Source organism: Chiroxiphia lanceolata, chromosome 1 (genome assembly GCF_009829145.1).
Source record: "Chiroxiphia lanceolata isolate bChiLan1 chromosome 1, bChiLan1.pri, whole genome shotgun sequence".
In the NCBI taxonomy this organism is placed as follows: Eukaryota; Metazoa; Chordata; class Aves; order Passeriformes; family Pipridae; genus Chiroxiphia; species Chiroxiphia lanceolata.
This window is the reverse complement of record NC_045637.1, coordinates 149,299,020-149,326,184: the sequence shown is the minus strand read 5'-3', so window position 1 is coordinate 149,326,184 and position 27,165 is coordinate 149,299,020. Positions and strand designations below refer to the sequence as shown.

Genomic DNA, 27,165 nt, shown 5'->3' with positions numbered 1-27,165 from the left:
ATCTTTCTGATGACTGAATCTATAATTTAAAAACTTCAGGACACATCAAAGATGAATTATAAATAACTGCAAACTGCAAATTTTAAATGCAATGGGAGAAGAGGGTCCAGCTATTTGCAAAGTTCAATTACCTTGACATGTGTCTTTTTTGCCTGGGAATAAGCATTTCCCAGGTTGCCAAAAGAACATCACTGCTTTCCAACCTTATATTCTGAAGACAAAGGCTACTGAGAGATGCAGCACTGATGTGAGGCAAATGGGTTTTGAGAGACAGTCAGCCCCATTTGGAGCAGCAGTCTGCAGGACTGGGGTGTATAAAAACTAACTACTGCACTAGCCAGCCATGCAGAGAAAGAACACTCTATTTCCATAATACATAGTATTTAAGAGTCAAAATTTTAAAATTTTTGCAAGCAGCTTCTCTTCTAATAACATCTGTTTCCTTCCCCTGCAGAATGGCTGACTTTATACTCTTCTACAAAGAAAGATTCAAACTGATTTTATGACAACAGATTCTGACAGTGCAATAAAAAACTGGAGGAATATAACAAAACACCCTAAATGGAACACACCTGTCTGAATTTCCATTCCTGCTCATGTTCTGATTCCCTCTGCTTTAATGGATCCTTAAAGAGGTCGGAGTCGATGCGTGAGCTGGGATCAATGCTATCCTGTTGCTGCTGCCTTTTCATGGAGTCATTTGACATCTGTACTTTATTGATGCGCAAAGCAGCTCTATTATCTCTGGCTTTTTGCTGGAAAAAGAAAAAAAGATGCAGTTAGCCTCATTTTCTTCTGCTAAGTGTGAACACTGCATCTGTTATTCCTACAAAATCTATCACCAAATTATTTGTAGAGCCTGTTTTAATCACATGCATCCTCATAGAAAAGAAATTATAGACTTTAAAAGAAATTCCAAGTGGAAAATACTTCATCTCTACAGAAATTCTGCATTTGACATACATGGAAAGAACTAAGGAGTTATTAGCAGTTAGTAAAGTAATTAGTAAACCTATCAGCAAAGGTTTTCTATACATGAGGGGTGTCTGTTCAGGTACTGTGCTGTGCCAAGAAACTATGAATCCTACCAGTTTACCTTTCAGATCACATATTGGTGTGGTCTGCAGTCTGAAGACATGAGCACAGTAGATGATGTTTGGATCAATAAAGGCCACTAATGTGGAGAACTTCAATGACAAGAAAAATACAGTCTACTCCATTAAATAGCCTCTATAGATCACAGTCTGTTAACAGTTAACAGTATAAACACAGGATATGGGCTTATGGATCAGGAAAAATTGGATGGAAGAACAGTAATTCCTCTTCAATGAGGCATTTTACAGCCATAGTGACACTTAAAAGTATCTAATGGAAGTTTCAAAGGGTCTGTTTTACCACCAATCTAGGATGTGATTCCTTTTCTGAACCAAACCCTCACATCTTCTTTTTTACAAATTTATTTCCAGTTGTCAAGCAGGGGTTGCCTAGTGGAGAAGGCTTTAATCCTTTCCCCCCAACAATGAAACAGGGACATGGTTGAGAGCACCAAGTGTCACAGCAGCAGAAAAATTAGCATCATTTGTGATGGGATTGTGCACACTAAAGAAAGTAAAAAGCCTACAGTCAAAATTTACTAACGCTTTTCTAAATTTCATTTCAGTCTTTGTTCATCATCCCAGAGTATAAGTCCCTGAGGAGAGGGACCACAGCAGCTTCTTGTGTGCACAATGCCAGGAGCACCAGCAACAGCTGAATGGCAAGAGTGCAAAGACTGTTCTGAAAGGAATTAACCATGTCTTGCTGTGTAAATACTGGTGTGCATGAGCATGCACTTGCATGCACTCTCCTTCTAAACATGAAGGAAATACTTCTTGCTGCTGCTGTTTGGATATCCATTGTGAGGATAGGACTGCACTTGTTAAGAACAATAAAAAATAAAACAGTCAGTCATAGAAATAATTGTAAAGTGGTAAATGCCATCCATGTAAGTCGCTTTTATCTTCTAAATACTAGACAGGATGAACAACCAAAATTAACTGCAGCATGGACAAGATGACATAGATGTCCAAAACTGGTGAAGTTGTAACACTAAATAAAAAGCAGAATAATGATGATGCCTCAGTGATACAAAGACAAAAATAGAGAATTATTCTTTCAAGTGAAAAAGGTTTCAGAAAGACCAAGAACTCCACTTCCCACATTGAATCTAGGGTATGATTTATCCTCTTAGAAGTCGTTAGAGATAAGGGAAATTTTTAAATTTGGATAGCAGGAGATGATGTTGGTACTGCTAAACCCTGAGTCATCAACATATATAGGAATCAAACTTGATTACTGATGGGCCTGTATCAAAAAAGTGCAGGTAAGGGGAGGCTACGAGACTGAAAACATAACCCTGCATAATCCACAGAAATCTACATAGTGAGAACGACCATCCAATTGCTACTGTGAACAAACAAAGAGAAGATGAGAACTAGGAGAGAATGGAGATGTGAGAGGAAATTAAAGGAAAGTACACTTGCTAACAATGGTTCAGAAGGTCTAAAACAATCAGTGATACAGGTTCTGAGATTTGGATGTGGACAGTCTTCAAGAGAGGCTTCAAGAAAGCACAAGGGTCACCCTTTGAATGGCAGAAGTTCTGCCAAATGGAATCAATGACCATGTAGCTCCAGATAGCTGCTACAAGTACATGTGTTCACTTGACTCAGATGTGAAGGAGGTGAATGATTCTGGAGAGAAAAACAGAGTCCTTCATGCTCCCCAACATGGAACATATGAAAAGAGTTTCCATCACAAAGCAATACAAGAGAGTAAGCAGTGAAGGGGAACAGCAAAGCAAGAAAACAGAGTAGAAGTAAATGAGCAAAGCAGGGATGTGAGCACTGACACCCTTGGAATTGTTAGTTCAACAGGTGAAAGGCTTCAGCAACTCTAAAGGGGCAAAAAAGAACAGATCAGTGAGAGGGGATGATGAAAGAGAGAGAAATCACATAATCAGTCGTTATTATCCTTCTGAAGAAATTGGTGAGATCCTGTGCAGAGAGAGACAGAGCAAAGAAGACTTGAGGCATGAATCAAATGTAGCCAAGAGGCAGTGGGAACCACAGATGTTCTCATTTCAGCTGATATCGTTAGATTGCACAATACTAATGTAGTTTATTCCAAGATTGAAAAGCAAAGAATACAGGTAAAGTATTCAAAGTTAAATTACAAATGCATTCTTGGAGTAAGGGAACTTTCATGAAACCTAGAACTTGATTTATTTAAAAAAAAGAAAAAGATGACCATATAAATGAAATACATATATTCTGGAAGTATGCAAATGCAGGTGGCAATTGTTCTTACCACATAGGGAGCCCTCTCCTGTGAGCTTGCTTTCCTCCATAGTTTAGCAATCTGCTTCACTCTTGTAGCCCAGTCTGCAACCAAAAAATGTGTTAATATACAAGGCTTTGATAAGCCTATTTTAGATTATTTCAAATCAAGATGCATAAATTGCTGCAAAATATTCAACCTGAGTCAGTAAAACCACTCACCTGGGAATTCTTCCTTCAGGTTAGGGAAGTTGATGTTTGTATAGAGAACAGGTGCTACAGTTGCCATTTCACCCAAAGCTTCTTCTTTCTCCCACTTCAGAGTGCTTCTTTGGGCATTGGACATTGTATCGCCTTCGCCTTCCAAAGGCGGAGCAGCTGGGGCCCACGAGCTGTTGGGATCACTCACCATTGGATTGAACGCTGGATTCTTATCCCTGACAAGTCACAAAAGGGGGTTGTTTTATAAAAACAACAAAACTACAAACAATTCTCAATTAGCAAAGTACTTATCCTGTTTGCTGTTTCAAAAGGCTGCAAGAACACAGAAGTTTTGGTGGTGGCTGTCAAAAACTAATAATATCACAGTATCAGTCACAACACCACCCTCCAAGTGTTGCTGTTACTAATACTTTTTTCCAATACTAAGTACACTAAATAGCAAATATTTTTTTTAGTTCCCAACTTGACTTACCTGGTATCAGGATATGGCTGCTGTGTAATGGGAGAGAAGGTGCCCAAACCACCTCCAGCAGCCAAAGCCGTATGAGGGAGATGAGGGTTGGGGCCAATCAGACCATTCATAAGGGGCACTCTTGGAAATGCATTCTCTCCTGGAAAGAAGAAGTTTAAATTACTGTTTTAAAGGGTGACTACTTCTAAGGGAGAAGTGGAAGTTTTCATTGAGAAGACAATGTCTCACCTAATGCAAAACTAATTGCTTTAAAATTTTATAGCAATGTCCTTACATTTTTTTAACAGATTTTAAATCAGTTTAAATTGCTTCCCTACAAGCTTAAGGGATTCTTTCCTAATGCATCACATCCCTGCAGAGAATTTTTTTATTCTCTAATTTTTTTTTTAAATGGATTTCCAAAACTTTTGCAGTAGTCCACGCTATGACACTGCACTTTATATTGAGATATATTCTTAAAAGCTAATGGTCTTCCTGTCTGTTACACCAGATCCAAGCAGCAAGCATGGAGAATGGTTTTCAGTCCTTGCAGGATTATCATTAGCCACCTGAATTAAACATCTCCTCTTCTGAGACTCTTGAGCAGTGTACCAAAGTAAGTCTCATTATCTACTAACTCCCTAATTTGTAACCAATGAAACAGATAACTCTACTCAAATGAGCATTAGCATTTTCTAATTAAATGTCCAGTCTAGCAGTACAAAGCCAGAAAATTTTATTTATTTGATTACAATCTTAGAAATGTGGCACAGGCAGATTCATCCCAGCAGATGGTATTTGCAGATGTTACTACACAGAATTAGCACTGGCCTCTGGATCCCTGTCATTTAAGTGAAATTATAACTGTTGCCCCAGTAGCACAGAAGTAGCTCAGGAATTAGATGCATCTGTAGGATGACACTGTATCATTCTGTCATGCTTTAGGAGACTGTTTCTGATCTATAGGTTACATGTGCTATGCAGCAAGCACACCAAATTTAAGAAAATGTGCTTTATTATAGCTGGTAAACAGAGAGTATACAGCAACTGTGAAGACCTGGAGGGACAGTCAGGCCTCTGCTTTGCACTGTGGGATCACATGTGAGAAGACAGCATTCATTGGATTTGAAGTTGCTGAAACTTGATGCCATCTTCCCAACTACTGCACTTATCTCACAGAAACATGTGGATCATTACACTGTAACGGAACCAAATTGTAAATCTAAAACTTTGTAATTGTGGCAGTTCCCACAGGGAGGAGTTGAACAATCTTACAGAGCTCAAATGCTGAAGTTATCTCCAAGTACTCAAGTAACTGGGAAACAGGCAACGATATCTATATTATCTTTTGCTTTAAATCACCTCATTATATGCTTTAAACTCTCTCCTTTCTAAGAGTTTTTGAAGTCTTTCCTTTTTATGGAAATTAATCCAACTAGGAAACCAATCACTTTTCTTCTTATGATTAATTCACTGGTGAAATCAATCTTCATATTACTTTTTGTAGTACCAGTGTAACAGAATGGGCACTCTTTACATGAGCTCAGAGGTGATGTCTGATAAGAAAAGGAGCACGTGTGATTATCCTCATACATACTGCTTAAAAAAATGTCTCTACTGGCAATAACAATAAATAAAATCGATTTGCCCCTTGCTTTCAATATCAGAGCAAGAATATGCCGTATCAACTCATGGTAATTTTAGTAGTAATGAAGAAAAATAAATTATAATCTCCAAGATACATTTCAAAATTATTTAGCCTTCTCTCTAACAGGACTAGCTAATATGTTAAACTGCATACTTACAGGAAATTAAGACTCAGTAAATTAGTGTTATACAGACTCTTGCCTTACCCTTGAGGAGGTACTCAAAAGTAATTAAAGAGTGAAGTGAGAACACATGCTTTAGCACAGACTAATTTCAAAATCACAGAAGCGTCAGCTAAGATAAAAGCATCGATATGTTAGAAAAATCTCAAATATCTGTCCTTATCTATTAGCAATATTTATGTGGATTTTAATCACATGCCCCCTTCAGAACAGGTTTAGAGTAACAGCTCACAAATTCACAATGGCAAGTTCCACAATTTAGCAACGGCAGAAACAGGGCTGTGTCCCACTCCCATGGCAGCATCTAAACAACTGTGCTGAGCAGGCTGCTCTTCATAAAAGTAGCAGAGGAACATACCTTGGCTGTGCAGAGATATCAGCTGGGGTGGAGGTGGGGGCTGTGGCAGAGGAGGTTGTGTGGCTGCTGGACTTAACACAGCTGTGAACAGATCTTCAACATCCTTTCCTCCCAGCTCTGAAAAAAAAGTCGTGCATGAGTTGCTGGTATTGCTTATGAACTGTGTTTTATAAAAGACAGTGAAGACTGGGATACATACCTGGGATTTTGTACAGTTTACCAAGAATAGCACCTGGACAAAGTAAAGACAACACAGAATAAGTAATCACCAAAAGAACCAATAAAAGTAATTGTGCAGACAAGTTCAAATGGTTATGTTACAACACAGAGATGAGTCACTTGGTGGGGAGGAAAAAAGATTATTTCTACTAAAGTTCTCCAGAAGACCAAGATTAAGGACAAAAAAATTACCATCTGTGACCATTTTGTCTAGTTCTGGACTGAGGATTCCATCCAACTGCTCTTCACTCAGCGGCCTTGAGTTCTGGTTGACATTTGGCTGAGGCAGAGAAGAAGGATCATCAGAGATGGGACCAATATCCAATCCAGCTGAAGGAAGAAAGAATATTAAATTAGACATGAATAGTGAAATTTACTGGTATAGAGTAAGGAGAATAAACCCTTCTTTTACCCCCTAGAGCTGAGCTATCAACTAAACCAGGACTTCCTAAGATCTGAATGGTAAGGCAAAACAAAACATTCATTAGAAAAAGTAAACAAAACTAAGCACTATTTACCTCCAGTTTATTACATTGTTTGAGGAATGTTAATTGAATATAATGCAACTGGAAGAATGGGAAATAAGACTACTGAGTTTAGGTACAGCATGGTTTTGAGTGTATTGTTTTCAGTACGTAGTTCCACTATAACTGTTTTTCACATTTTAAAAACAACCACACCAGTACTAAACATGGTTCATCCTCGTGTACCTTAAGGGGCACTCCAAATGTTCTTCATTTCAAATATTACGTTAAATATCTACTGAAATGCTGCTGAAATTTAGCCAGTATAAAACAAGCTGTAGAAGTTTTTATTTCAAAAAACAACTCCTGAATATTATGGGTTACCTCAAAGTGATTTGTTGGTACTAAGAAAACATAACTTACTACATAAGTTTCCTAACATCCTTTACAAGTCAATAAATCTCCCAAATGAGAAAAACTTGGGAGGGGAAAAAAAAAAAAGAACTACCTCCTTCAGTACTTAAAATGTATTTCTGTAATAGATACTAAATAAACTCAAATTTAAAATAATGAAACGTGCCATTCTACGTATTGTCAACCTGTGTTTTACATAAGGTGATGAACCATTACCCAGTGGAGGCAAAAGAATCGATGCTGGTTGCTTTATTCATGCTTTAATATACTCATATTGACAAAAATGCTTTTAATTCACAAAATATACCACTATGATAAAAACTACACACTACTATAGGAAGTAATATCAACAGTGGCAGCAAGGAAATGCATGGGTTTGTATCATGGAACACAGAAACTCAGGAAGGTTTTTAAAAGCTGTAAGCAAAACTCTGGAAGGCAGAGTGCAGAGTTTGAAGGTCGCGTTAGACTCGAACACCACAGAGTGGAAAATGAAAGCATGAATTAGTGACACAGTAAAGGAGAAAGGAGTACTAGTTTCTACACATGCAGTTCTTTCAGCTAAAACCACTAGGAAAGAGGGCTACTGCTAACCATGGATCATCCATTGTTTAGATTCTTACCAAATGGGGAGGGTGAGTTCTCAACCTGGAAAGTGCATAAATCAAGACCTACAGGACCCAAACCAGATAAAATGGATGATTACAACACGAAAACAAAAAAAAGTAAAGAAAAAGCTGCATGCTGAAAAAAGCTACGCAGGTATGAGAGACAACAGCAGCTACATTTTATTCTCTCTTAAGCAGCAAAGCAAAGAGCCAAGTAAAACAAAATGTTGACAAGGTTGGGGATCTTTTTTTTGGTAGGACACAACAAAATCATTCCAAACCAAGGTATTCTTAAGATATGAAAATTATATCTGAAATGACCTAGAGCTTAACCTATGGATACAGTACAACAAATACATCTATGATAAAGAGGGGGAAAAAAAAGAAAGCAAATACTGGAGAGACCTTCTAAATGTACATACCTGAATGATCTCCAGACTTTACCAAGTCATCAGAAAGTATTCCAAGAATATCATCATCAGTATTTAAGACCTCAGAAAGATCTGCTAAAGGGTCGTCGGTGCTACCTGTGTGAGACGCAACAAAGAAAATTAACCAGCTGTGGCATTTCTGCACTACCCTGGTGATGCACCTGAGCTTGAGCTGGAAACCCAAACCCAGGCTTACCAGGCTGCAAGGGCCTGTCAGAGACTGAAAAGGTCAACGTTTACGCATTCTAGGATCGCCAGGGGGCTTTTGCAGGCTGGGAAGAGGCAGCGGGGCCCAACCCCCTGTGTCTGCCATGAGGTACAAGGCGTTCTGGAAGTATATAATAACTCATAACTTCTTTGAGTGTGGGGGCTTCCCTCCCCCAGCCCCAACGGACCAAGAACACCACTTCAACTAACAGACATGGAAGCTGCAACTACCAAGTTTCATCGCTGGACCCTGTGGGTTGTGACTCTTTTCACCTTTATCCTTTCTTTCCCTTTCTCTACCTTATACATTTCCTTAAGTGTAATCCTTATGCTCTAATGATTGCTATATTGCTGTAGATGATAGGTATAGATGATAATACCAAAAATGGCAACGTACCTTTTTACACCTTTGAAACAAAACTGTTCTAAAATAAACCCTACATATATACGTTTACAAACACCGATTATTCAGTGTTGTTTTCACTCTAATCCACCCCAAGGGATTTATTAATAAGAACTTGGGTTACTCTCCACTTTCTGGGGTGGGTCGCAACACCCTACCTCATGTGAAGCCACCTTTACATGCTTACATTGGTTAGTATTTTTAAAAGTGATGATGTAACCAGTCATGTTCAAGAAAGACTGGATGACTTTAGAGGAAGAAAAAAATCCCAAGACCTACTGAGAAGTTGCAACCTCTAAGACACAAAGGCTTATGAATGTAAAAGCCAACAAATAGGTTTTACAAAGGACATAGTTCACAGTAAATCAACAAAGAAACTTTTTTTTAAAGGTAAATCAGTTACTTCTTTTACAACCAGTCTCTTTCTTAAGACAGAAGCAACTAGTTACTGCAACCTGATCTAAGAGTAAGAGGCAAGAATAAATAAATAGAAATTGAAGATGCTATTTTTAAGATCAGAAGAAATCCTGAAGAAGTGAGAACAGCCAGAGCAAGAAATGTTGTGTTTGTTTGTCATGTAGGAAAAACTGGCCCAGTCTAGCAATAAACTCTTTAATATTAAATAATAAATTCTGGATAAGACTATTTTCTTGACCTCCAATTCATTAGAGAGAAATTACTCTGCATGGCCCATCTGGTTTTATTAACTAGTTGTTTAAGACTATTACAGATGTGCAACATTTGCAAAAATTGTTTGACAAATAAATGAAAGACGAGAAAAATATTTTTCAGAAAAACTGCAGACTATCATGACTACGTGATCAATCATTGCCAGACCATGGAAACATGATGAGATGGTAAATACACATATAACTAAACAGAAAAAGGGGATTAAAACAAATCATAAAATGTACAATGCAGAAACCAAATATATGGCCAGGTTGAAGAGAGACCAGAAAGTCAACACACACATTTCACACATACACAGATGCCCTTCCCACTGTTACAATCTAACTGCCCCAGGAAAGTACATAGCTTAATTCAGAGCCTGCTGCCAAGGATTTACTTGTACCATGAGGCTACTTTCCAAGCTGCTAAATTTAACAATGAATTAGAAACTCCTTCTGCTGCTTTTCAGAGACAACCCTCTTCCCTTCTTCCACTACGAAGCCAAAATGAAAATTATTCCTCTTCACTTTACTATTCCTATTCTTCACTTTTATCCACTTTTATCCTTTGCAATGCAGACAAGACGATTCAATCCTAATTAAATAATTTTTTTTTGCCGCTCAGTGAGGTGGATCAATGTGCCAGTGCAGACCAATCTATCTAAATGTACATACAGAATACAGCTCCTGTTGATATCAGTAAAACTATTAAAAAGTGCCTCAAAACCACATCACTTTGCAGGCATAGTTATTTTTTGTACCTGATTAAAAGTACTGTTAAATGTACGATTTTAAACAGAACCTAGTTGCTGGGGTTTTGGTGGGTTGGTTGGATTTTTTCTTTGATTTATGTTAGGCTTGTTTAGGTTTTCTTTAGATATTTGTTTTCCTTCTGGCAATTTGGTCCAATTATGCAAGTAACTAACTAACACCAGGCACCAGAAGGTGATGTAATAACTTCAGCTGGAGGTAGGTAAAGGATTGACTTTAACCCTTTAACTTTCCTCAATTTCTACTTGCAGGTGAGTATCAGGGCCCCTATGAAGGAAGCATCAAGACTGTATTAAAAACCTTTAATTCTTCTGTACTATTTTACGTTATGCTGCTTTTCTCCACAGCCTTTAGTCACGTGCTTGGGAACAGCCCCTAAACACTCAACTTCTCATTTGAACACAAATATATAAGTAGCTGAAAAGAGCTCAGGTGGAAAGACATAACAGAGCAGTTTACCCCCCCATGGCTACAAACTGGCCATGAATAAATTCAGGCTTCAAATTAGAGGGCCTCTAACTATTAAGGCAATCAGATTCCGTAATGGACTTCTGATGAGACGAGTAGGCTGGAAAAAAGCAATCTGCTTTCAAAATGGACCTTGTTAAATCTATAAAAAGGCAGAGTGTTGGTGACAGCAGAGGGCCAGAGTCTATGAGATCCACAAGTCTCACATAAGACATCTAATCTAAAGCATATTTGTACTTTTTTTTCTTCTATTTTTAGGCTGTTTTAATTCCATGTGTGCTAAACATTATCTTGGAAACAACGAAATCACTTGAGTCAGCTGCTTCAGATCAGAATCAATAGCTGGTTGACATCTGCTGCCAAACAAATAGCTCAATACTGCTCATTAATTTGACTCTTTCAGAATGGAGATGAAAGCAGAGACAAAGCAAAAAGGAAAATAATTTGCTTGTAATGCTGGATCTCTAAGAGAGCACAGTTCTACTGCTATCTTGTGATCCCGGTCCCTCCAATGCATTTACTCTTGTTTATTTATTAAGTTCTACAATAACAAAAATGCCTCTCCCCAGGCTGCAGCCACCCTAAGATGCTTTATCAGGCAATAATGTATCCAGCTATAAAACGTCCCAGCAGCACTTGAATCAGCTGCAGAGATCCAGACAACTCCTCTCCTTTTGTCTGGGAAGAATTTCTTTAGCACACTCTGGAGACCCCACTTGAACAAATGACTTTTTCAGCATCCACAGAAAAAAATACACTGAATTTGAGCTATTTCAAGATAAAGGGAAGTTCACATTGCCAGAGCCTTCACAGAGCACACCTCACCAAGTGGCCTCTTTTTCATCAGGGACACGCAAGTCAAGAAACTCAAGAGAGATGCAGACAGTCCTCAGAATGCAACAGATCCTAATGAACACCTTCAACTTCACCCATGAAGAACAGCCAGGGAGACCCTGGAGATCTGGTGCTTGTGTTCTCAGTGAGCAAACCTTTGCACTCTGCTCCAGCACTGCCTTGGAAATGATTTTAAGGGTTGGTGCCATGCAGGATACAGTGCACAGTGTGCCACACGTTATAAAACCACAGGAAAGGTGGGTCTTGTAACTGAGAACACAAACAGCAACCTCTTTGCCAGACAGAAATCAGGGCTGGGAGCCTAAAACTCACTTCAGCCACAGTCGCTAGAAAATAACAATAAACAAAGGACTCCAAAACCCCTCTTCTGGCCAGCTCTGCCAATCCCCATCACTACTGCAGGCTTGGCTACTGGAAAACAGCAAAAGCTTCAGCTACCATTAACCAAGCTGTAAGATTAAATAAATCACAGAATGTGTCCCTGGAATGCTCTGTTTGCTCTGCTCAGTGAGCAGACTGATCACTGTACCTAATCCTGGGATTACACAAGTGGAGTCTCCAGGAGAAGAATGTTTTTTCCTTCTGGAAAAGACCTATGCAATTAAGGAAGGACTCTCAGGAGTCAGCAATCCTTGTGAGAAATGGCACTGTAGGAAAACAGCATAGTCAGTGACAACACAGTCCTACAGCCTCCCAGTGCAGTGAACAAAGCAGTTCATGCTGTTCCTGCTCCACAGCCAGGTCTGGGTGGAAACGATGAAAACATCACAGGTGCCCTGGGACACTGTTCTCATCTCCAGCTCTGCAATTCCAGCCAGAAGGGAGCTCAGCAATCAGACAATTTACCAGGGTCTCCACCACCACACAAAATGAATCTGTCTCTCACAAGTGTGGATACTACTGTGGAAATAACTGTGTGTCAGAAACTCACAGGGAAAGAGTTAAGAAAAATTGCCCTGGAACTGATCAATACTGGCAGATGACTTCACCCACTGGTGCTCCCACTACAACAAACAGCTCCATCTGGACACAATTCTGGCTGGAAATCTGAACAGTTGTGAGACAATTGTTGAGAACATTCCTATGGCCAGAAAGCACTGGCCTTTGAGTCTCTCATATGTCAAATGGGAAAAACAGTAGGCTATCTACTAAAACCATTGGTAGTGATTTATTTATTAATAGCCATCTCATTATTATTTATTTCTGAATAAAAGGAGGAAATTACAAAATTTTACAACTCTGCTTATTTACAAAGAACTCTCAAACTTTGAGAAACTTGGAAAAATAGAACATTAAATTAACATCAACTTCAAGAATTTCTAAAACACTATACTACCCTAACACATGAATACATTAGTGACTTCAATCTTGCAGTTGGATAGGCCAGCAAAGACCTCTAAAGTTGTATTTCTCTGGCTTCAAAAGAATGCTGGGATGGGAAAAAGTCATTGTGAGCCTATCTTCTTGTACTGGAACTAAGGAAACACAGACTGTGAAACACTCCATTTCCACCAGCTTCCTCTTCAAAGGGAAATTAACTTTTGCATTCTCTATTACAACCACATAAGAATCAATATTTAATTATAATATAGCCTTTTACTTCTCATTTAGCAGATTTTCACTGAGTAACAATCAAAATAAGTGACCTTTCTTCAAATGACTCTCTGGACAGGGGAAACTGTATCAATGTGTACAAACATTTTTAGATGGAAAAACTTTGATGATGAGCTGAAACACAAGCCATAAATTAACTAATTTACACAAGAAATAGTAATAGTTTTTAAAAATAAAAAGACACCTCTAGCTAACAGCATATACTACAAGACACAGAGAAAAAAATAATTTGGAGGAGACCATAAGGTTTTAATTGCTCTTTTGTGTGACGCTGCCCTTTCAGCAGCACTTTACAACCCTCTGGCTATTTGCAAAACTCTCAGCAGTAACTTCAGTAAGGTTTCACAAAAGCAAAAGATTGCCTAGGGGCTACAAACTGTACCTGGAAAGGGCACTCATGTTCAGAAAGGACATGGTGAACCAAAAATTCCGAGGAGACTGGCAACCTAAAATAACCTAAAATGTTAAAGAAAAGTCGGATGATATTCATCCAACTAATATTCACTAGACTACTAAAAATATCTTTTAATTAGAGTATCTATGTCTTCTTCTACAACAGATCTGTATTCTTATTCTTACACAGAATTTATTTTCATGGACTTTATACACATGGAGTATAAATCTGCAGCAGTCAAGGAGCTGCAGATTCGTATTAAGTGCCAATTGTTGTGCCATCCACTGATCTTTCCGAAACAGCTGGAGCCCTCGAGCTGAATATCACTGATTATCAGTGTAACTTAACCTCACAAGGACAGTTCCTATACAGAATGTTGAAAAACACATCAGATAAACACTGTGAGAAAAGTAGAAAAGAGAGTGGAAAAGCTCCAGTTACAACAATAAAATCAAACTAGTGAATTATCACTAACTTTAGCTTTGTATACCTTGAGGTCCCAGTTTTGCCTGAGCTGGAGTGGAGGTTGAGCTAAGAAGGGGGTCAGATGAAGGATCCAGGAAATTGGTGGTCAGATTTGCTTTACATGAAAGTGATTCTTCAGGTAAATTATCCAGGCTCATCCTGTTCTGTCTGCTGGTATCCAGTAGGTCTTTCCCAAAGAAAGCTTCCTGCAAAGAAGACAAAATGATTCAAAGTGAATCCTTTTGAATCCTATTTTGAAATCTATTGAAAAAGTTGAGTAAATGACAAAGTTAATATTAAAAGGTAATGATAAAAACACAGTCTCAGTCCCATGAGCCTTCCAGCACGGCAATATCTCTTCCAGGCTATCAGGAGTGGCTACAACTTAGCTGAGGTAGGTACATTACTAATGTTTTATGATTAAATTCACACCTTAAATTATATAGAAAAACTCTAATCTTCTTACACATGTGGCACAGACAGTGTACCAGCACAGGGTTATTATATATCACAATTTGTTAAGTGTTTAAAACATTTCTCCTGGCACAAAAAGGACAGCTGAAGAAGGTGAACACTGCTGGGCAGCTGGATCAGGAAGTTAATGAAAAACGTGCACGCACCCTGTGATCCCAATTCCAGAACAACCAAACCCTACGTTTCACTGAGCACAAAATCCTCCTCGTGTCACTGCAGTAACAAAACACCTGAAGATGTTTAACTTACATTAGTAGCTTTTAAAATATTACATAAGCCATCACTCATCCAGGCCTGAACACCCAGTAATTTGACAACAATCTATAAAATTTTCTAGTCAATTTTTATTCATTATATAACAACTTTTTCTGTTTTCACGTAGTCTATAAACCCTTGATTTAGGCTACAGTTCTAAAAATAAAGATAGATTTTTCAGTATCAGTTATTCTAGCATGAACAAAAGAAGAATCTAAGAAATATTCTGCATTTTATAGGAGTAAAAACGTGCACTGAAATATTTATCCTTATTAATCCAAAGGAAATGTTGTTTAATTATTTTCTTTCCAACTTACTTCCCCACTTAGGAAATACAAATTATTTTTAAACAGATTGTTCTGCCTCTCTATTAATTCTTTGCTTTCAATCCCAATACAGTTGATGTCATGAAGTTTGGTGAACATCTACAAGATAATAAAAGTTTTCATGGAAACTGAGAAAAAGAATAAGCCAAATAATGTTCTCAGTGGGAGAACACTCAGTTTATAAACTGGTTAATGAAAGGTAAGTTGCTCCATCACCATTAATATCCTGGTTATTACCCACGACTGCTGATGAGCTATGAATCAACACACATAAAGATCAGGTATTTAAATGGATTTACACAAGAAGTATCCCAACAGCTTTACCTGCAAGTAGGCAGGAAAGGTTTCTTCCAGTTTATTTTTCTTTTTTCTGTAACGCTTTTTTATTTTCTCAGTACTTTCAGAAGCTGGGATGGACTCCTCAACTGGAGTGTCTGGCAGCTGTTCTGTCCAACCTAAAAAGCAACATTCAAGCACAAATAAATAAAATGCTCACTAATTTGCTCCAAAGATTCAGTGGTAGCACATCTAATGTATCTGGCTACCCCTCTGGGTCATGAGTTTACTGAACATCACTCCAGATGTGTTCTAAAGGTGGCTTTTATCCAGCCAGCTGTGATCTGTCACCTGACCATCTGGGTTCTGCCAGCAGGAAATATCATATGTGATACCAGTCACATCATCACCTCTTACCTCCCAGCTACAGACAGACCTTTAACTTTTGTACCTCCAAGTCACAGAAGAATGTGGTAATTTGAGAGAAATTATAGGTGCCATTCAACCAGGTATTTGAAAGACAATTCCACTGAAGGAGTATCTCCAAAATCATCAATGCTGAGTTACACATTAATCACGTTTCATTTCACACACTATTTTTTCTCAAATTGAAAGTAAAAAACTTATTTTCTTTTTAAATCCGAGAAAGAACTGTCATTTAAATAACGAACAGGCTAGAAAAAGAAATCTATAAAGAATCCCTTCAAGAAAAATTACACATTTATTCAGCTATCATATTTCAAAGTGGCATTGCTTTTTCTAATAAACACAAAAGCACAGAGTGCTCATCAATCATTCAGTATTTTATTACAACCGAGCAGGGAAAGCACTGCAGGTAAAAGCAGAACTTTATATGTCCTGCTACTTCTGTCTTGCCAAAGCAAACCATATGAAGTTAAGGACCCTGGGAAGTTATTTAAGAAACCATATTAACATGGTTATAAAATCAGCTTTGCTTTGTACTGTAGTGATCTCCTACATATCATATTCAGAGGACCACGAGTGGAATGATGTTCACCAACACTGTGACCTCTGCACTGTCTGAGAGGGAGGTTTTACAGAGAAAAGGAGTGCCAAAAATCCTGGGAAGGCTGATGAGTACTGGCCGCTGAGAAGGAGGCTCTCAGCAAGCTGTCATGATTTAAAACACACATTGACTTTCTGATTTATATTTTTCTCAACAAGCAATTGTGCCTGAGCAGACAAAGAGAAGCTCCAACTTTTAACTGAAGAACACTTGTTTAGGAATACTGCTTTTTAACAATATGCATTGTCCTGTGACCCAGAATGGGGAATTCGCTTCTTAACCAATTTTTTTTTTTCTTTTACTTAAAGTAGCAGATCCTACAGAAATGAAAAAAATTACCACAAAATTTTCAGCACTACCTGAAAAAAGGCAGCATGCTACAATGAAATAATATTTACAAAGCAGAAAAACACAGCTGTAACACTAATATTAAAGAGAAAAGAAGCACTAAATTGTGGACTTTAAATACTAGTTTTTAATAATACTGTCTGGATGATGTAGCAAAGATCCAGTCTCCACCATGTTGTACAAATACATAGCAAGACACTAATCTGGATTTAGAAAGGGTAAAAATACAACAGCCAAACAGACAGGAGAGAGCAATAGGAGAAATCAAAGGCCAGAGTCTTCCAACTGAGGTGGTATCAACCAACCTTTAAAAGCAGCTGCCTCCTTCTACTGACTGTATAGGAAACGGGCTCTGAACTAAACATACTCCACATCTCACCTGAATGATACCTCAGTATTCTCTAGATTAGTGTGAACAACTCCAGATGGGTGAAATAATTTAGTCTAATCACACGCAGCAAGTAAGAGAAAAAGGCACACAAATAAAATCTGACTCCTTGTTAGGTGCCCAATTGACCAAGTACTGCAGCATTGAAATGGCTCTGCTACGAGAAGAGACACCACAGTTGGGTTCTTCAGTCCTGGAAGGGACAACACTGATGGGGAAATATGACACATGTCTAGAAAATGTTTCTGTATTAAAAATTAATATGGAATTAATTTTTTTTAAGTCATCTTTCATAACATAAAACGTAAGGGTAGTTTATGAAACTCTCAGTTTAAAATAACGTCTCATTTTAAAATAAGAAGGAATTATTTCTTCATGAAACAAAAAATATATGTAATTAAACTCTTTGATAAAGGATTTTCCAGAGCATAAACACATACTTGTGGAATATGGAACACTGGTGACTGTTAAAACTGATGGTCCAGAAGACACCTCTGGATCAGGACTACATGTGGAGGAAGGTGTGTCAGAAAGAAGATTGCTCTAAATCTGCCTTATAATCCTCACTATTTATCTCCCAGAATAGGCAGCAAATCATCATTTCAGTTTCTTTGTAAATCATGGGCTCTGCTGAAATTTTAAGTATGTAGGAGTGGGTATTTTCAGTTGATTTGATAAAGCCATCATGACAAACATGTATGTTGATGAGTTGTATTATTTTTATTGCATTAAGCATGAACAAAAATTTAAAAACAAGTTCCTGCATTTACCTTCATCTCTGCCAGGCAACTGTTCAGAAACAGATCCAGAAGAATCTTTCCTGGAGAGGGATCTTTTAGTCTTCCCTTGCCCTGTACGACTTCTCTGACGTACCATAAATCCACCAATACCTTAAGACGGAAGTAAAAATTCAACGTATTGATAAAAACTGAGCTTCATAGTAAGAGCAAGAGCCAAGATTACTATGCAGGTCAAGGGGACTGCTGCATCTAGAGGACTAAGAATGAATCTGAAATACTTAAGGCATTTTAATTCAGAGTTTTATGAAATATTTCTGAATTTTAATGTCTTGGTGGGTATATATGCAATGATCAAACAGGATAACAATTATGGGATTGTAAAACAACCACAAGAAGTTCAAATCACCAAACCTGGCAACTTTCAGATGCTAGATTTCCCCTCCTCTGGCAAGCTGAGGAATTGCTGGAATTAACTGTCAATCTACCAAGTGAAACCTACTAAAGAACCTCAAAAGACCATAAAAAACCCCTCTACAAAGAGCTCTAGGAGACTCACCACTCCATATGACGGTACTAGAGAAGGACATACCACAAAATAAAAAGATAACTGTCAACATCATACTGCCTGAAACTCCAGAATCCTTCACTAGAGACTGACTGCAGCATTCCTGATCCTTTGCAGATGGTGTATATGTATGTAAATGCCCCAGACACAGGTTTGTCTAATTTTCCAGGGAAATTGTTGGCTGCAGAAAACTAATAGATGTATTCTGCCTGGATACAGCTCAAGTGTTTCTGCACCCGGGACACACAGTTAATCCACAGTCCAGATAATTAAGAGTCAACTGCGCTAAGAAATTAAAATAAATTAATTCATCCAATAACTGAATTCATTAAAATTCACTGTCAGAAGCAATCTGCAAATATTTACTAAATGACTCTTATCGAGTATTTCAGAAAATAAGAGAACTGCAAAAAGTTCTCTGAAATTCAAATATTGCCAGATGTATATAAATACACACACATAAAAATTCTCCTTCACCAATTACACAAATACAGTACAATTTCCTATCACGTTAAGAATCAATACAAGGTATAGATTTGAAATACTACAATTGACAGCATACTAATAAGAGGGGTACTGTGGACACACAATTGTTTAAGTTACTTTTTCCTACCAGGTCTGTATGGTTTTCGTTTCCTTTTTTTAATCCCATCAGCTCCTTCAGCCACTTTGGTATCATCATCCACAGCTTCCCGTTCAGGGCTGGAATCTGATTTTCCATCACAATCCATAAGATCACCTTCTGCAGAAAAGAGGCAATGGTAACTTTAACTTGAAAAGGGGAAGAAGGTATTTTTTCCACAGTTTCTACATCTGACTGATTTCTGAGAAACTGATTGAGAACGGTTGAGATTTTTCTGAAGGGTCACAGATAATCTCTGGACACTCTTGGGAAACCCACTCTATCTCTACACAAGGAGCCAGTTTATACACACATTTCCTATGAGATGCTGTTGAGACAAAGCCAGAGAATAAATGCTATAGTTACTACATGTGAATATGAGAAATGTTTTGCTGCCTTCTTCAGAAGCCTGTGCCATCACCGTTTCTAAGTGTCTGAGCAATCTGTAGCCATACATCAAGGAATATGGAACCAATTTACCAAGATATATTTCCTTTTGTTCACTGTCCTCTTCAGCTCTGTTTGGTAGGGCTTTTTTTTTTTTTTTAATTGAGAAGACATTGAAAAACTGCAGCCTGCACTTGGAAAGTAATGTTTAATGACTCTTAGTTTAGAGCATTCATGACTTAAAGCAGTGAGACTGACTGAAAGCAGACTTTCTATGAAGAGGAATTGGACTTATGTAATAGAAAATTCAGCCCAAAGGAATTACTCAGCCTTGAAGATGAAGACTGTAATTCAGAGTTAGAGTTTATATTCTGTGGGAAAGAAGGGTAGAAACAGATGTAAAGTATGCTGACATTAAAAAGCCTTTGGTGTTGAAGAAAGAGGGAGTTAATTCTTCCTGATATCCCCCAAAAAGACCTTACATCTTCATTTTACTGTAAAGCCTTTGAAATGCTAAATATACTCTCACCCCTGAAAAGATATTGGAATTCTGATTTCCTGCTTTGGGTTTAGGTGTATAATTCTATATGGTCTAAAACCACATGCAGTTGTAAGAGGGAGAAATAGTGTTGTAAGAGCGAGTTGGACTCTTTCATAGCACTTCTGCTGTGGTAGAGCTACATCCCTTGCTCTTCCACACGCTGTCACAGACCAGACCCTCCCATTGTTAAAGACCTTGCTGAGTTCCACCAACAAAGCTGGTGGCTTGGCAAAGGCCACCAAGCTGAAGCTCCCAAAGCAAGCTCAACTTTCAAGTGGACTTTCAAATGTAGAACACCTGATGAAATGCTGAACCTGATGAAAGCTTAAAAATGAGATGGTAACAAAATTACCATGAACTCGGGTTTTTTTCAGATAAAGCCTCTTTTTTTCCACCTGAAATGTCAGAATCTAAGTAAGGGCTATTCCTTTTTCCCTGGAATTACTACACTGTGTTACTCCAGTCAAAGCCATGGCACAGCTTTATTCATCCTGATGCTCGTACAAAAATTCCAGATGTTCAGGGAACAGGCACCGATCCACTCTACAGAGCAGAGCTCTACACACACAGAGCTTCCAGGAAATCCACCCAATCTACCATGTACTTGCTGTGTTGTTGCCTTCACATACATGAATGTGCTTTAACTCTCAAAAAGGCAATGAAAGGTGATCAGAATTGAAATTAAAAGTCTGTAGAAGCCTTGGCTCTCCCTTTCATACCCTGCTGTCACATCTGTGTATCTTGTTATCTACTTGAAAAGTAGATAGAAGCCAACAAGCAGATAATTAAATCAGACAAAGTTATATAGAAAACAGGAACACATTTTTAAAAGTGAAGATGATTGGCCACTGAAAAAGAACAATGTAAGGGACTAGTTCTCTTTCTTGATGTCTCCAAACCAAAATCAAAAGCTTTTTTTTCGCTTTTAACAACCCAGTTGATGAAGTAGAAGAAAGATGAAATTTCAGTGTTTGTGTATTGCTAGGGTAATGTACCAAACCCTGTGATTACTGAAAGAAGTGAAAGAAAAACAAGTAGTTAACTGTTTTAAAGGTTATACACAAATAAAGGGAAGCTATCATAAAAAAATACACTTCCAGTCAACAGCAGAGGGTAAGAACCTGCTAATCAAACAAGAGGAACCATACTGCTATCAACAAGTTAACACTGAAACTTCACTGACAGTTAAACTACAGAGTTATCTCAAGTACACTCTCTGTATCTAAAAAAAGCTTCTTTTGACATTTAATCTGACTAACACCAAGGTGATGTTGCATAAACAGAAAGCACTTTAGGCTGTGGGGAGATGGGGTGTCTGTGTGCCTCTGTTCCTCCCCTAACAGACACCTGCATGACTAATGCAATGGCTTTCACACATTGAAGTTAAGCCTCTCCCCAGGCCACGGATTAACACCTGTTCTACCAACACACTTCTCAGGATGCACAGCCAGACCATGGCAAAGGGGAGGGGAGAATGGGATTGCACCATGTTGGCTGCTCTTTGTAGCATTGAAGAGCAGGGATTTGAAGGGGCTGGCTGCTCCTACATGGTTTTCCCACTCTCGTCTCCCAGTTTTGGTCTTTTCTGGCTGGGGCTGCTGTGCTTGCTCAGCTGTGAGGGAAACAGATGAGACAAGTACTGGTGACACTGAGACACACGGATCCTTGCTCTGTGTCTAACCTTGCAGTGGAAGGAACTCTCCCAAGGCATTCTACCATTGACTGAAACATCGTCCCCATACACAGGGGTGTGTTTGGATAGGTCAGCATTAGCCCAAATCACCGACTTTCAAGTCAGCTCACCTTGTTTCTTTAAGAAAAAACGAAATACCCTCAGAAAAGAGCTTTTTAATCCACTTTCCCATTTGATTTTATTTTAATACCAGTTTCTCAGCTTTGCTGAGCCAATGTTACCACTTTCAAACAGTGCTTGCACTAACTTGGAGAGCCTCAAAATGCACTTGTACTCAGTGAGTGCACAATGTACCCAAGGATTAGACAAAAAGTGATCCCATATTTCCAGTGTTGGCAGCCTTAGAAAGGTGAGTTTCCTATAGGATGGATGACCCATAAACAGGACAAAAACAAGGAAAATCCCTAAAATGGACAACAATGAGCCATGACTACTGTTCAAGTAATTTCCATAAAACATTCTGTACAGAACACAGGAGTATCAGTGTAATAAAAACTCCCAGGGATATCTGCAATACACACAGGTACTGCAACACTCCCAAGCTACAAGACATGCCAAAAGTAGACTGCTACCTCTACTGTCATCCATCTCCCCATCTCTTGAGTGTTCTGACTGGGCATCTGGGGGTGTCTGAAGCACAGCCACACTGTTCTGATTTATAATCTTCAGTTTAAGCTTTGGTTTCGTCCGTTTTCTTCTCGGTACTGTAACAGTGAGGCTCTGTAACTGAGACATGCCGGATTCTGTCAAGCAGACTCCATCCTGGGTGTATGTCTTCGGTGGGTCTATAAAAGTTGAATGAATCATAACAGCAATATAAAACTCTTTTATTTACAAGTCTTAGATTTTTCAGGAATAGCACTTATAAGAGTTAACAATCCACATGTATGGAGCTGATCCGTGAGTGAAGAAATTGGTCTAAATAAAAAGGAAGTATCTGACACTGTTTTACACATTACAGTCACAGCTTTATTGCCCAGAGTCTGATGTCAAATCCAGCAACAATCCATTACATTGCTATGGAACAACCTATATCAAGGACTCATTAGAAAGAACAATGTCATTATGGAAACTGGTGCCTTGCAGGGTATTTCCATATCACTGGCACTCACAGAAACCTGTGCAAGTCTTACTTTGGGTTCCCATTGCTGCTCAGTCAGGGCCCCTATCCAGCCTTCAGCACTTTACCTTCACCATCTTAATGACCTTAACTCTGCCAGAACTCCTGGTAACTCAGACAAGTTAATCAGCCCTATTTTATAGGCAGACTAAAAACAAGTTTTATCAAGTGAGCTGCTCAAAATCAAATTGGAAATTGTGGGTAGAACCCAAGTCTCCCAAGACCTGCCAGACTGCTTCCTCCTCAAGGTGTTACATGACAGCTGAGTCTACTGATAAGCTCCAATATTCCTTAATTCACCACGCAGAAAGGTGCTCTCACTTGTGCTGGGGCACTGCAAGTGGAGGTTTGGGAACTTTCAGGGAATTATCAAATAATGAAGAGGCTGCAATGATGCTTCAGCTCCTTGGAGCCAACTAAATCACAATTTGATAACACAGGTTTTGCAAACACACAAATATCATAACATTTGCTCCCTTTAACCAAAAAATATTTTCTTAAGTAACATCTCACATCACAGCTGGTCTTGAGTACAATTCTTCCCAGTTGACTGTCTTCTTATACAGAACTTAAAAGGTGTGTGTTTCAGAAACATCTCATAAACTCTTTTTCAGATTGAAGATTTGAGGGGAGAATCTTCTCTCAGAACTACATTTGTGTGGTATCAAATGGAAAAAAACTTCAAAGTGATGGAAGCTGTCCTACCATGATGGAAGCTGTTGGGTGCTATCATCATAAAAACTGACTTGTGAGTAGGCTTGTCAAGATTACAAATTCCTAGCACAAACCAGACAAATACAGAAAAGTTGTGTCCTCCTACAGCTCGAACCTGCAAGCATTTGTGTACATGCCTGACTCAGCCACACTGTGTTATCATCACTGATATTAAGGCAAGCAACTAAATCTGCAGGATCAAAGCATAATTTAAAGTAATTATTATAGTGCAGGTATGGCAGGCAAAAGAGAAGAAAGAAGAGAGAATGAAAAAAAATGGAAAGCATGCTGTGGTAACTGAAGGATAGTTAATACTGTCTGTTATAAAACCATAAAAAAAAGGAATTTTCGTCTCATGTAAAAATACACCCTTAAAATATGCTAAATGATTAAAAATTAAGCATTTACATTCTTTACCTAGTTCTTTTGATTTTGAAATAATCTGAGCTCCAACTGATGAATCACAACAGTCCAAAGAAGGCACTGAAAAATATAAGGAAAATCATTTCAACTTTTAAAAATGGTGACTTGATTTAAACTGAAACTATCAATTTTCCTTCAGACAGTTCCGTTAAACTCCCTAATTTATACTGTTGGCAACACTGACTGGCACCTTTAAAATGAAGTGCTTTTCAGTGTCACAGACGATGTGACTGCAAAACAAGCCTGATACAAACTGAAGTTCTCCAACTTTCTGGAGCCAAGAATGGCATTGGAATGACACTGAACTTAATGGTAAATTATCTCCTTCTGCTGGGCCAAGGGTAAATGAATACACTGGACCTATTGGGTTGGAAAGGAACCTCTACACTAGTTGTGATGTTCAGGTTTTGCTGCCCTAATCATGAAAAATGGGAGGGCTTTGTGAACTAAGTATCGACCAGCATTTCCCCAAGGAGGGGCTGGCACACTCTGGCAGCTTTGCACACAAGATTACAGAGGTGTCTGTGCTGTCAGGTCTCTCACACAGCACACACGAGAAAGCTGATATATCTGAGAACAGATGATACAGGACTGGCTGAAGTTAGATAGGGCAATTCTTAATCAAGATAAGAATATCAATAAACGGAACAACAGAAACTCAATCTATGCTCTACAGCTTGTGTGCTGTGGGGAAGTACTGGAACAGTGTGACTGAAAAAATAATGATCAAAATGTCCTACTGCACGTGGCTACTGTTGCTGTGGGTAGAAATGCTCTTTCCACCTGCCTTAACTACATAACTGCTATAATGCTTCACTGACCTCTGATGTGTAGACTAAATTTTACTATTAGTAGTGACTTCACAGAGATTATGTAGACAGTAAGTAAAGTGAAAATTAGGAGCTTCTGTCTGTCAAACACTGAGAACTAGAATCAGAAAACCTGTTAGTTTGGCACAGTTAGCATTACTACACAGGCAAGTTTAGCCACACTTTTTTTCTTTTCTTTTTTTTCTTTTTTTCTTTTTTTTTTTTTTTCCTAGAAATCTTATTCATGCTGAATTTAAGACCTGGATAACACCTGGAGTATTTACTTTGTGTCTGCCACACAAGATGAGACCACTGAGGCTGAGCAGCCGTGGGAGGTTCAGTGTGTCATGTCAGACCAGTGCACATGTGCTGCTGACCACCTCACACACATCCTGGGAGTAAGGGTCAAGACCAGGAAAAGCACAAAAGCTTCCAAGTAACACTTAGAATGGATATGAAAACTACAGGATGGTTTCTAAGCATATAAGCAAATTTACAGTCCTTTAAAAGTTTTATGTAAGGTGTAACTAAGATATAGGATATAATCTATAGGAAACCAATATTCCATGCAATTAGTAAATAAAAGAAGCCCACATGAATTACTGAAAAAGTGATACACAACAGTGGAAGGAAAAGACAGGGAAGAAAATAAATTGAAAATGACATTTTGTAAGAGACACGGAACTGAAGGGAAACAAAAAATATGGGACAAGCTGCAGAATGGAAGATACCCAAAAGCACTGAATTGAAACAACAGAAAAAAAGGCAGATTGTAAGAACTACTGAAAGTGGAATAAAATATCATCTGTTCATTTAATTCGTTATAATTCACAAGATGTTTTAAGACAAACTGAGATAGCAATTATTGAATTGGAATCTAAGGTAAACAAAAAATTCAGAAAGACAGTCATGAATGGGAATTTGAAATCCTTATTTAAAAGTCAAACAACAGAGAGCTCTTCTAATCCAGGTCAGACCATGAATAATTTTAACTCTGGAGACTGAATAGAGTTGAAATGCTCAAATAAACAAGCTGATAGTGACAAAGGTGAGGCCTTCAGAGACCCACTCACAAAACCTGCACAAACAACCAATGTTTGAAGGCAGTATCAAACAGACTTCCAGAAAAGGAGCTAATTAGAGTGCAGATTAAGGATTAAAATCAATAAAATGGATAGCAGAAAAACACCATACTGTTAGAGAAAGACTGTTCAAAGGAGAAAAAAAAATAAAATCGAACAAAAAAGTGCTTTCTGAGGCATTCAACTGAAGTTTAACCAAAATTGTTAAACTTACTTGCAAAACGGTTTAGACATGCTGAATATTGTACAGCACTTAGCAGTTTAAGCTGAAAACAAATAACTGCACAGAATACAATATGATCACAAGAACCACAGTTTCAAAAAGAAGGGGGCTGCCATTTGTAAGGCTGTAAAAGAAAAGAATAATTCTAGGAAGAAATGAAACCATCATAAGAAATGGTTGATGTAGAAATACAGCACTAGGAGAGCACTCATTATTGGGTGCCTGCATAACTGTGTGAATGACACAGGGACACAGGGATGTTTCTGTAAATATAGCAACACAAGAACATTAGAGCTGACATAACAAATGTCCCAAATAATAAAAAAATTCAAGAGGTAATTTTTTAACATACGGTATTACGTTGGGTTTGTATCTTGTATTTGTAAAGTACATAGAATTAGGTTTCAGAATGAAGGAAAATTTAATTCAGCTTAATGAAAATGGTACAACAGAGGCTCCCAGCCATAACATGTATCACCGGCAGTGCTGAGCATCCCTGGATTAGTAAGTGATACCAGCTCCTCAATGCATCATGGGCATAGTTACTCGAGCCCCAGGAGGAATAACTGCACAAAGGCAGCTACAGGAACTGCCACCAGATCAGCTGTAACTGGTTACAGAAAACCAGGCAGAGCTGGTCTGTTTGCAGAGGAACAAAAACAGCACCAAGGGAGGAGGAAACTGGAGTTTGGATGGAGAGAGGATGGGAGTAGGTGAGGAGGGATGAAATTTGCAGATGGGGCACGTGATGTACCAGGACAAAGGACAAAAAAGCAGAAGTGATGAGTAGATGGTCAAGAACTGCTTGTGCAGGAGTGAATGAGGATGAGGGACAGACACACCTCTCCTGAAGGCGCAGGAATTACAGCACAGGGGAAAAGCTGCTGCTGCTGCCCAAAGCAGCTGTTAGCACCTCAAACTCATGAGAATTTGAGAAAATGTTCTACAGGGCAGAGCGATATGCTGGGGGACATGTAACTTGAAACTGCACTAG

The 27,165-nt window shown here is 38.5% G+C and overlaps 1 protein-coding gene across 10 annotated transcripts in view; it reads right to left on the bottom strand.

Annotated features, from left to right (window-relative positions):
- Positions 1 to 27,165, bottom strand: part of KMT2C (lysine methyltransferase 2C) — a 194,339-nt gene that overhangs the window by 32,529 nt on the left and 134,645 nt on the right. For 5 of the 10 annotated variants that reach the window (XM_032692870.1, XM_032692865.1, XM_032692922.1 and 2 more), the window contains 15 exons: positions 24,052 to 24,117; positions 22,373 to 22,585; positions 19,171 to 19,299; positions 18,023 to 18,142; positions 15,538 to 15,668; positions 14,184 to 14,364; positions 8,305 to 8,409; positions 7,898 to 7,945; positions 6,589 to 6,726; positions 6,377 to 6,409; positions 6,178 to 6,294; positions 4,012 to 4,150; positions 3,540 to 3,754; positions 3,349 to 3,422; positions 573 to 755 (listed from right to left, as the gene is read on the bottom strand). In XM_032692870.1, the coding sequence (XP_032548761.1) occupies positions 573 to 755; positions 3,349 to 3,422; positions 3,540 to 3,754; positions 4,012 to 4,150; positions 6,178 to 6,294; positions 6,377 to 6,409; positions 6,589 to 6,726; positions 7,898 to 7,945; positions 8,305 to 8,409; positions 14,184 to 14,364; positions 15,538 to 15,668; positions 18,023 to 18,142; positions 19,171 to 19,299; positions 22,373 to 22,585; positions 24,052 to 24,117 (1,892 nt within the window). The remainder of the gene's footprint in view (positions 1 to 572; positions 756 to 3,348; positions 3,423 to 3,539; positions 3,755 to 4,011; positions 4,151 to 6,177; positions 6,295 to 6,376; positions 6,410 to 6,588; positions 6,727 to 7,897; positions 7,946 to 8,304; positions 8,410 to 14,183; positions 14,365 to 15,537; positions 15,669 to 18,022; positions 18,143 to 19,170; positions 19,300 to 22,372; positions 22,586 to 24,051; positions 24,118 to 27,165) is intronic. The other 5 variants (XM_032692911.1, XM_032692871.1, XM_032692872.1 and 2 more) reach the window with 4 other exon arrangements.